General features: G+C 34.7%; 1 protein-coding gene across 2 annotated transcripts; it reads right to left on the minus strand.

The window, feature by feature from the left end:
* Positions 1 to 721: 721 nt before the first annotated feature.
* LOC130804484 (probable cyclic nucleotide-gated ion channel 6) lies at positions 722 to 12,065 on the minus strand. 2 transcript variants are annotated; one of them, XM_057668933.1, is made up of 9 exons: positions 11,689 to 12,051; positions 11,293 to 11,360; positions 10,547 to 10,652; positions 9,719 to 10,310; positions 7,270 to 7,482; positions 5,983 to 6,293; positions 4,700 to 4,811; positions 4,081 to 4,317; positions 722 to 1,640 (listed from the first exon to the last, which is right to left on the minus strand). In XM_057668933.1, exons 4-9 carry the CDS (start codon positions 10,271 to 10,273, stop codon positions 957 to 959), a joined length of 2,112 nt encoding a protein of 703 aa, XP_057524916.1. In that variant the 5' UTR covers positions 10,274 to 10,310; positions 10,547 to 10,652; positions 11,293 to 11,360; positions 11,689 to 12,051; the 3' UTR covers positions 722 to 956. The 2 variants fall into 2 exon arrangements, with proteins under 2 accessions (XP_057524916.1, XP_057524915.1); XM_057668932.1 differs by lacking the exon at positions 10,547 to 10,652 and having other exon boundaries at positions 11,689 to 12,065.
* Between the last annotated feature and the right edge of the window lie 92 nt (positions 12,066 to 12,157).

Below are 12,157 nucleotides of genomic sequence, written 5' to 3' on the forward strand. Positions count from 1 at the left end.
TTCGACTTTATTCTGACTTCAAAAATAAATAATTATGCAAACACAATATGAATATAAAATCGTAATTAAATTCAAAACACCTAATTCGAAATTAAGCTGATAATTCGAATTAATTGTTTAAATATGGAAGGGAGTTAGTATAATAAGAAGAGGAAATAAGAGTGAAAAAGAAGTAGCTAACTTTATTGAAAAAAAAAAGATTCTGTTAAGAGAACTTTACTTTATGGTTGGCTTGACCGGCTTTAGGAATTTTCATTCACTTTTGTGTCGCCGACTTGTGTGTCTCCTTTTCTCTCTTTATTCTTGGAGTTTTCAAACTGAATCCATTTCTTTTCACATTTCTTCCTCAATATCAGCTCCATGTCACGTAATATTGTTCTATTTGGTTTTAATATGGTTGTCTTTTTAATTTTTAATATTTTTAGTTATAGAAATTAAATTGACTATTTAATTTATATATAAAATATATCTCTTAATTAAATTTTCTTATGTAATAATTTGTGTAGATAAATTTGATATTAAGATTAAATAAAATTCTACTTTATTATATTTTAACTTATAAATTAAAAAAACCCCTATAGAAAGAGTAATTGTTTCTCAAACTGGAATAAGACTCGATCTCTATGCTTTAAGATCAGTATCCAAAAAGATAAACAACAATTCAAAGATAGCTGCCAGTTTCCATATCTATACAAAAGTATTTAGGTTTTACGCATAATAATAATAATAATAATAATAATAATAATAATAATAATAATACAGCCATAAATTCACTCTTACAAATTTCATATTTGCTACTGAAAAGCCAAAATAAGGTCCACCAGAAAGTATGCATATTTTGTGAGTAAGTATATTACATAAACAACACTCACCTTCCAAGGAACCACAACAAAATGTAAGTAGTTAGAAATTACAGTAACCACTTCAAAAGCGATCCCATGAAGACGAACAAGCGGTTAGTCCATGTCTGCTGAAAAGTCCGGCTCCGGAGGTTTAGGTGGTTTTACTAAAACACTAGCAGCCCTGGAAAGCCGATTACGATGAACTCCGCGAAGAGCATTAGCGGCAAATCTAGATGCTAGAAGGGTGGCTCCAAGGCTATAAGAACCAACACTGCTCTTCATTGATGCTTCAGCTTCTTCTTCCTTGCGGCGTTGTTGCTCCATCATTTTCCGCTTCAAATAACGGCGCCAAGCGGCTTGAATAAAGCGAGCAGCCCATGTTTTCCACTGTTGTGAGTAGAATCGGAAGGTATGTTGAACTTGTCTACTATGAAGGCGCCTAAACTGGCTTGCTACAAATTTGAGCTCCTCGGCTTCAAGGGCAAAGGCTTCAACTTCTGTGACGGCTTTCACTGTTCGAGTTGATGATGGGAGGTTAGAACCCGATTTGGGATCTAATGCCCATGTTAGTAGCTCGTCACCACAAAAGTCGCCTTCTTTTAATAAACTTCGGTTTAAAAATCCACTTCGTCCACCGTCGGTGGTTTCACTCTCAAGGCGACCACGAATGATGAAGAGCATTTCATCAACTGGGTCACCTTCACGGAGGATGTATGTTTTTTCTGTGTACAAACTTGGCTTCAACCGCTCACATATGGCATCCAGCAACCTATCGTCCATATTTTCAAACAGAGGTACCTATTGACAGGCATCGAAGTCAATACAATTATGTGCGAGGGAAAGAGATATGAACATGATTAAATCCCAAAAGAAGAAGTTAAAATAAAAGAAACAAACACTGAGAAATGCACAAAATGAACCGACTTGAAGACCAATTTTCATATCAGACTAACACATTACTCACAAGTTCAAACATTTCAGCATAATAGAAGTCATAACAGAGCATAAGGTTATCTGACACCAACTAATGTGTCAATCATTTACAACTAGATAAGTCAAATTAGGCCTGCATGCATAAAGTTTCCTACACTAATGATTTTGTGGAAGAAAGTAGCCTCAGAAGAAAAAGGAACAGCATCCTCCTCTACAGCAGGAATATTACTTCTTAAGAAAACCTCGTCATACACATCTGAGTATTGTTAAGCTTGAACTCCCAAGGTATAATTTGGAGTCAAACTTCTAGATTGGCTAGATAAGATGAAAGTGCAAAGCCAAAGACTTCCAAAGCTCAGACTTCGAGTACGGATATAGCAAGGAGTTATACCAAAGTGGATAATCATATAGATCAAATTAGCAAGGTAGGGCCTTTTCAAAAGAAAAAAAAAAAAAAGTAGCATGCAAGGGATTGTGAAATCGTAGAATCGTGTTCTAATGCTACCGCTTATAATTTTATTCAAATTAGGATCGGAAAATCCTAACAACGTACGATCCCATTTAAGACCTGATAAAATCATAGCGTGGTTGCGGTGACGGACACGGTGGTGCGTTATGCGGTTGTTGTACTGCTAAATATCGGCCTAAACCATGAAATATCGCTTGAAATGGTCTAAACACATTTTTTTTACATCTTTATGATGAGCGTAATACCGGTTTGATAAATATGCAAAACTTTACAATATAGTTGATACAATACGATATGATGTGGCCTTGTTTTAACACTATGGATACAATTGTGCATTTTGATAACAATGGAAGTAAATGAGTTTGATGGTGAAGAAAGTGGGTGTCTGGGCAACATTGTGTATTTTGGAGGTTTTGGGTGATGGGAATGGCTGTGGTAAACTTTTATAGGTAAAACAACAAAGGCAGTAATATTGAAGCCTTTTTTCTCTTAGTTGTTTGATTAAGGTGGATATAATGAAAGTGTATAATTTAGGCAGTCCGTCCAAGAGATTCGTTTTGCTTTTGATTTGCCTCATAAAACGGAGAAGATTATCATGATGTGTGTGACTTTAGCTATATATTCCCTTTTGATAGTTATCTTATTGAGGTGATTCAAGCTAGGAGATGTTTGAGGCAAGGGGATCCTATGTGCTATGAATAGAATACTATGCTAGATTGATGGGGTTGGTTGGGACGGATCCTAAGTTCAGATGCATCCTATGTGCAAGCACTTGGTTCTTTTCATTGCTCTTTTATTGCAGAGCCTCCACGAGTTTGCTTCTACCTCATGTATATTGGTGGAGCCGTGGAGTATGATTTCAAATATCTGCATGGCTTTTGGTCTTTCAAGGGGTATTATGCCATTTAGATATCTTGGTGTTCTTATGTTCCCTCAACAGGTTCTTGTCCTAGATGGTGCTCTTAAACTTATGAAAATGAAATTTGGAAAAGATTTATCGGTTTAGCAGCAAGGGGCTTGATGGACCAAGCAATATTAGCTGGGACAAAGTTGTACTCCCAAGAAACAAGGTGGCATGTGTGTTAGAAGTTTGAAAACATGGAACAAGTTAGAAGCAGGAAGGCTTGTATATCAATTGGCTGACACTTACATCAAATCAGTCTTCTAGCAGGTCCTTTAGGCTTTAAGAAGCTACGTAAGACTAGAGATAATCAGAAAGGCAAGTAACTGACTGGTCATCTGGGGGAGGGCAGTATTACTAGCTGTCGTGTTCTGTAAAAAGGAAAGTTAACTGGGCCAAGGGAGTCCGGCGTAGTACCTTGTTTCCTAAGCATAGGTTCATTCTTTGGCTTGCTGCTCACAATAGCCTAAATACTAGGGATAGCTAGAAAGCTTACTGAAATGGGGTATTGGTGATTCTCTGCATTGCTCTATTTGTCTTTTGGCTGCTGAAACTAATGATCAAATTTGGTTTCAATGTCCTTTTGGCAAAATTGTCAAAATGAAGAAATGATGTGGTTGCATATGACTTACACAACTTCAGGGGATGCCAGTAAATGGAGAATGATTATACTATTATAGCTTCCAGAGTGAGGAAATGTTACTTAATTTCTGCTATTGGTTGCTTGAGTAACTAGTCATATGTTCATCCTTTGTTGCCGTCTAAAGCAAAAAATTTAAATCCAACTAAGTTCAAAAAGCAAGATGACCAGTTACTCTAAAACAAGTAATTTCTCATGCTCCGCAAATTAAATAACAGAAAAATGTAGTAATCATAAACATAAACATGTAAAAGAGATAAGGAAGATGAGGGCCAAACAAAAACAAGGGAATTACCCGTCGGACTAATGCAAGACACAGATGACGCTTTATGTCCCTCCTCAGATCCTTGGGTAAACTCCTGACCAAACTCTCTTCATCAACTCCACGTGTTTCAAGCCATTTGTATTGATCATAACGTCTAACGCGTTCTCTAAGTTCTTGTGGCAACAAACGGTGATGCATCCACTGCTCTGAATCACGCCTTTTGACCCTCATCTCTTCAAGTCGAATTGTAAGAGATTGAAGATAAGTCTGCAACAGAGTGTAAAATCACAAAAATTATTGTGATCAAACATATTTCCATCTTTTCATTTAAACTCATTCAATAGTAATTTATAACTCATCCTGAAGCCTATTTCATATCCTTTACATCATACTTCAGACCATTTTGTGAGAGAAAATGGCCATGTAGCATTTAATAAAGAAACAGAAGTATAATGTTTTACTGCAACTGTATACTTATACAACGGACCTACTAATAACCTCTCACAAAGTGGTTGGTACATGGTGCAAGTAAAAAGATATGAAGGAAGTATAAGGAACAAAAAAGATACAAAAAAAAATTCTCAAAAGCTAATAGCTCAGCATTCTATCACGGATTAAGTATAGAAGTATATAATTATTAGCCATATACCTGCATATTACCAATCAAAAGAGCAAACAAGATAAGCCCAAATATTGCCAGTGCAATGGAAAATATCACCTCTCCTGGATATGTACTGGTTTGAAGACCTTGTCCCAGTGTACTGTGGAACATAGAAAGGAAACCATATTGAACAGAATTTTCATATATCAAACTCATTATTTCTCATATAACCACCCAGAAACCAAATAAACTCACCTAGGATATAATAAAATGCAATTAAACTTTAGTACAGATTTTTCTAGTCAATGAGACTTCAACAGTGATGATAAATGCAAGTGGTTTAGATAATTTGAACATAAAACATGGTAATTCATGATTACATGTTTATTGATACGCAAAAATAAAAAATTAAAAAAAAAGCTTTAACTCAGACCTCAGTTTAACACTTTAACCACGCATCTTTTCCATTCAATCTTTTGTAATTGTCCTTTGATTACATTCAATGTTTCGTTATATATTTACATTTTACATACAAATCGATACATTCATATACATTTTCTTTTCAATCTTTAGTAATTTCATCTTATGGCCAAGCTAGTCCATGACAAATTCCTCCAGTCAAAATATAATTGGCAAGTGAATTTTAATAATCGAGTAGCTAAAGATTGATTCAACACAGTTTGTTATATTTGACTTCAAAAAGTAGGAAACAGTCAGGTGAGAGTGTAATTCAAAAGGCCTAAAGCTTAAGAAAGAGAGATAACAAGAAAGGTTAAAAATCAAAACACGAAAAAATGATGGATTCACATGAAAATATTGTCAAACATTAAACAAAAATTGTAGGATTGAGAAATAGAATTAATGTAAACATCCAGAACACCATTTCACGAGAATAGTGATCTGGATAGTGGATATGGTTTAAATTAAAGAACGGCAGGTGTGTAACAAAGAAAACCAAACCCAAATTTTTTCCAAAGAATAATTAAGTGCACAGTTGAGGATTCTCATTTTATTGTTGCAGAGCCAGACACAAGCCAAGTTGAAAGTTTGACCCATTTGGTCATTCCTCAGAAAATGACCTATTATATCAATCATATTCAACTCAGAAAAAGAAAACTACACAAAACACTCAATTAACTAACATTCACAAAAACAATGTCATTTTGCGTATCTAATCCCTCTATCGTCACAATCTCAAAGAGACAAAAGAATATCAATCATCGCAAAAATGTAAAAATGACAGCTTATAAGCATGAAACTAGTAGCAATGTCAATAAAAGTAACAGACAGCAGTACAGAATAATTTGAGATAATTCTCACAAGGAATTTACCTTAAGTTCTGCAGCCCCCACCATAAGCAATAACAGTACTTCGATATGAAATTACTTGATGAGAAAATGCTAGAAGTCAAAGCCTGTTTAAAGATTCCAAAGTCAAATCCATCATCATCATCATCTTTCCCAGAGCACGTAGCATTGAGTAGTGAAACACTCATTTTGCTCCAACTATCATATCCCTGTGACTGCTGATTGTCGCAATACAAAAAATTTGTCGTGCAGCTTTTATGATTGTTGTTACAAACTCTCTGCCAACAAGCATCATTGCGCTCCATACCTAGAAGATACCATAGAGCCCCAACTATCTGTAACAATGTCATTGAAAAAAGAAAGTCAGCCTCAAAGTTTATGTTTGGGATAGAAATTGACAGCAAATTAAGTAAAAGATCCTTGTTATTATGGTAAATAGCATTTGATGCCTTTACCACCATTATGTTATAGATTATTCGGCAAATTCAAAATTATGCCTAATATAGACATAGCAGATAAATATATGTACATATTAACAATTTTCTCAAGATGAATTAAGTAGCTTTTGTATTAGGGATAGGGAAATTACATCATGGAAAACCCTATCCTTCAAAGGAGCCGTACGAGATAGTTGTAGCCAGTGTTACAATAAATACAGAATTGTTCATCTTCTCCTGTAATTAAATTCAACTTCTATTTCCTTGGGCACACAAAGATATCAGAGGCTAGGTCCACAAAATACTGATGCATTTAAAACAGATAAATTGTACACTAGATCAACCCACCAAAACCAGTCACATAAAAATACACCCCAACGCAGATACTACTACCAAGGGTCAATCAAAAACAGCCTCTTAGTCTTTGTTAATTGTTACCAATAACAAGGGTAAGGTTGCATACATTCCCCCCCACCCCCCTATGGTTGTTGAATCTCAAGAACCCATGTGAATAGGAAAGAGAGGGAGAAGAAAAGAAATTTAGAAGAGGAGAAGAAGATTGTTTTATTTCATTTTGTTTCATCAACTCTAGTACACCCTTATGTCTCCTTTTATACTACTAAGAGTCTAAAACTAACACAAACATCCACTTATAAACATGACCTGAACCAAGAACCAGCAACAAACACATCCAAAGCACACAAAATTCAATAACCAGCAAGCATTAACCCCCTTAACTGCAGGTGAAGCAGAAGGGGAAAAGCCAAATTTTTTTCTCTGAATGCTACTGAACCAAAAGAGAAAACTGTGAATCAATTAAACGACATACAGCCACAATCATCGAAGGGTTTCTAATGGTGATGCAGTTACTTACATGGCTACAGAGCATGTAGAGAAGTAGATAGTATGCGGCACCAGCCCATGCAGTTTCAGCAAAGACACCTGATGTCCTTTTTAACTCTGAAAATAGAGGAATGATTCTGAGAAATCTAGGGACATATTGAATCAAGATTATGAACAGCAAAGCCTGCTTGGTTGCATATACATCAGAACCTTTCAGCCTACGTAGATACCTCCAGATAACAATCTGCAAAAGGAATTCAAAAGATAGTGAAAAAAAGGATGAAGCAAGGACAGAAAACTCCTTAGCACATGCATATTTTCAACCCAAATGAAATTCAGCTAAATTTGATTTATACTAACTACACATTTTTTTGTAACTTGTCTTCTTAGACAGACAATAAGCAGGTACCAACATACAAATAGACCAACACTCATCAAAACTCAATACTTGATGCATAATTATTTTTTTTCTTAGGGACTCCCAAAGAGAGGGTTTTACAAGTGGGTCGATATTATTCTTGTTATTTCAATGAGCTTGTTTAGGACTTCAATGTTTTCAGTTTCATCAAAATGTATAATAGTCTCTTTAACCTATATAAAGGAATATGTAATACATCATTTTGGTGTGTGAGCTTGTGAGCTTGATCTTGTATCCGAGTGTTCTTGCAAGATCATTTAAGTATTTTTACTTAGAGTCCATATATATCCCTTTCAGATTTATATGAATATGTGTTCATCCTGGATGAAGCTAGAGATTAATAGTTCTTTGATTTCGGATTATAATTGAAAATATAACATTGATCTTATAAAGTAAAGTTCCAAATAATTTTTGCATTCAAGGGTCGATCGAACACAACTTATTTATTATTACAAGGGCAAGGTTGCATACATGTGACCTAAAATCCCCGATTAAGTTGGAGGCAATTGGCAATGGATTGATGACATTGTCGTTATAATTTTGAATAAATACTAATTATTCAAAAACTGGTACTCAAATAACGCTAGAAAAAATGCTTGTTATGCACACAAAGAGTGAACCACTTTTGTGGCAGTGAACACATGGAATCAGCTTTGAGGTATGGTGTCTTGATAGGCACAAGGAGCATATTATACCTTTGTGTAGTACATTATGACAGAAAGCGAGGACTAAAATCTTGTGGCTACGCAGCTATTTTAAGGTATTGTACACGTGCAAGAATGCAATTTCGATCTCAATTGCAGTAAAAACAAAGTGATGTGGTAATAAGGGTGATCGCACCACCAAATATCATCCAAGATCATCAGATATTCATATTCCTCTTGAAACGACTTAATGTAGTCCTTTACACAATTACACCTTTATGATGCAAATAATATTTGTTGGGTAGATTTGAAAACCTTTACAACTAGGCTGAGGAAACTTAATTTTGCGCACTATGGTTGCACAATGCCAAAGTGTGTCGGACATGATTTCAATCATAGTATAAGGACTTAGATGTAAAACATTACTCCCTCTATCCCTATAAGTTTCGTACACTTCCTTTTTTTAGTCAGTCCCTTTTATTTTGCTACAATTCCTTCTATGGAAATCTCCACCACTTTCTTTTATTCATATGCACACATGTCAACTCTCCTTTACTATTATATGGTTCCACGATTTTTTAATCTTTGTGCAAAATTCTTTTGTTGCAATCTAAAAGGGATTGAGGGAGTATCTTCCATGAATGAGTCAAGTCAGTAGTCACTAAGAGTGTTTGTCTATTTATGCATGGATGAGAACTTTAGGGGATCGAAGTAGGCCACCCCCTCCATTTCATATCCACCCCCCTGCCGGAACCAAAATGACAATTCCGTTTATAGCCTTCTTAATGTCAGCTTCACCTTTGTTGGACTCCTAGGCCCATCCTCCAAGGCATCCTAGTAATATTTATAGTTTATGCAATTTTTATAATGTGCTACTATTGTTGTATAATATTACTGCATCATCAACCCCCAAAAAAGATAAAAAATTGCCAGATGTTAAGTTTGAACTTCAACTATACAAACACGCACAGCAAGACACGAACCAACAACATGCTTGCGTTCATATAGTTTTCTATTACAATTAATTTGGTTCAAAAAAGGAGCAAAAATACATCTAATAAAGTGGCCAGTTTTCAATTGGGAACGCCTTAATATACATGGACAACGAGAAGTGTAGAAAATTATGGTAATTATTTTACTCGAGTAATTGACATTGTAAATACAACGCCCTTAAGGTGTCTCATAATGCAAATCCCAGTTTCAAAAAAAGAAAAGAAAAAAATAAGGGTGTTAAGGTAGCTTTTCATTACAAACAATATTACACTCCTTATATGATTAAAACGGGCCATCAACAATATATGCATGATAATTTTCAAGAGTAAGAGGCAAAGTGCTCACATAAGAACATATTAAGAAACAAAAGAATGATGATTTCAAAGCAAAAAAGAAACAAAAGAATGATAAAATGAAATTCAAACCTGTGGTAAGGGCAGCACTGCAAGAAAATCAATAATAAAATACCCCAGCAGATACCGCTTAGCAATCTGCGCAAAATCAATGACAAGTTCACCCCGTCCAAATACTCTAGATGATGGAGCAATGTATGCAGTTTGAAACTGGAGAGCCATGCGGATGAGGTAGAAAACATCTATTACAGTCCGCACTGTAGTTACTGCAATCGCTAGCTTTCGATCTATTCCTAGACAGTTCATTTTTGGATTGACAATTGGAAGAAAGAAAAAAAAGGGATCCACGGAAACAGAAAAAATACATGATACAACGAAAAGTTTATTCCAAAGTTGCAGAAATTTGTCTTGCGGATCAAAAATCTTTTTATTGGAGACTTTTAGATCTTCGGGAAATACTGCTCGAGAAACTCCGAACTTAAGCGATCTTCCAATGGAACGAAGTCCTTCAGAACCTTTCTTCATCCCTCTCTTAAAGGAATTAGATTGGGCTTTATTTGCATAGTTAGTATTAGCACAATTAAGCCCCTCAATACCAAACCGGCATTTGTTCACTCCAGCAGACATGGGAGATAATGACGCTGTAGAATCTAAGTCATCCAACCTACACAAATCATTAAGCAACATACAGTACAACATACTCAAATACTGAAATCAGCATAAAGTTCACTGTAAGGTTTCCTGACCAACCAACAGGTAAGGCTAAGACTACGAGAATGACGACTTTTGTGCGTGTGTGAGTGTTACTCAATGATTTATCATGTTGAGCAATATATAAACGACCAAATAATCAAAAAGAAGATGGGAAAAACAGCAATATGCCTGAAAGAATTTGCTTACTTCCAATCTATTTTGACCTTTAAGAAGTCAAGCAACTCAAATTAGCAGTCATGAATCATGTTCAATTCTTCGCCAAAATTCCATAATGCTTAATATTTCTAGCTTCCTAACAATGTAAAAGAAAAAAAAAGGATCCGTACAAGATGATTAACATTTCTAGTTTTCTGTCTCACATAAATGAAAGTCAAACAGCAGAATATACTCGTATATAGCAATGCAAAAAGTCTGAACAATGATCAGTCTGTTCACCAATTTTCCTCTTAGGACTAGATTATGAAATTCTGTCACTCTGTCATACACCTATCTTAAGTCTACTTGCTATGGTATAAACTTCGCAGGATGGAGTAACAAATAAAAACACAATGATCCATCTAACAAGAGCAAAATTGTTTGAAGAGTAATACAATCGCCGACATACCGAAAATTCGAAAATAAATGAAAAGATCAGTATTTAAACACCAGAACATGGCATGCAAATATTTGAATTCAGATATTGGCTAAATGCAAAGAATCATAAAATTTTGAAAGAAATTTTCACTAGAACTTTTATTTCTCAAATATATTTCTCTTATACTTGGATTATCATTTATCACAGGCAATACTTGGAGGTAAACATTAAATATCCCCACCCAACAACAAAAAGAAATAAATAATAATAAGTTGGACTAATAACATGGAGATAAAATAACCACAAATCTTCATAATACAGAAATAAGCAACAGAAAAAGATAAGAAGTGATGGGTACCTTACAAACTTGTCCTTCTGACCATAACCACAATCGAACATCATTGAAGGTCAGATACATGAATAACTCTACAAACAAGGAATCAACATTAAAATTAGTAAATTAATAATCAAAACATCCACTAAAAGAACAAACAGTTCATATTCAAATTGATTCAATGTCAACCTGCATAAAACAAAACTACTTCCAATTCCACCCTTAATCTTCATTGAAAAAATCAAAAAAACTAAATAGCTAAACAAAATCCTTAAGCATAATTAGCTAAAACAAACTACAACTTGAAGGATCCATCAAGTATCCGATCTAGATCACAATGAAATGAGATAAACCCCAAAAAATTCAAGAAAAAAAAAATCAAAAAAATGCAGAAAAATAAAGGGGGTGAAAGAAACATACATAAATAAGAGGGTTAGATATAGGATTGAATGAAATTATGTAGCTGAGTAGTTGAAATCTCGTGAAGATGGGACGTTTTCTGAGTAAAATTATGAGTCTGAGCAAAGTTGACTAGGAATTTAATGGTCGACAGAGAGATAAGAAGTGTAAAAACTAAAGAGTTAGAGAGAAAAAGTAAAGGAGTAAGAGAGGGAAGAAATGGAAGTCAAAGTGAAGAAGATGGAGATGGATGTAGGATTGAGGATTGATATTAGAAGCTTAGGTAGATATTTCACTGGGGAAATTGCCGGCCACCGGCGATTGGACTGCGTAAACGACTTTTACTTGTTGTACATGACTCATGAAAATTTTGTCCCATATGTTTTTTTTTTTTAAAAAAAAAAATTAAGTAGGCTAGAGAAATTTCTTAGCAAAGAAAAAAAATTAATATTTTGTAGTTTTTAGATAAATTTTTTATTCTTTTTTACCT

Source organism: Amaranthus tricolor, chromosome 17 (genome assembly GCF_026212465.1).
Source record: "Amaranthus tricolor cultivar Red isolate AtriRed21 chromosome 17, ASM2621246v1, whole genome shotgun sequence".
In the NCBI taxonomy this organism is placed as follows: domain Eukaryota; kingdom Viridiplantae; phylum Streptophyta; class Magnoliopsida; order Caryophyllales; family Amaranthaceae; genus Amaranthus; species Amaranthus tricolor.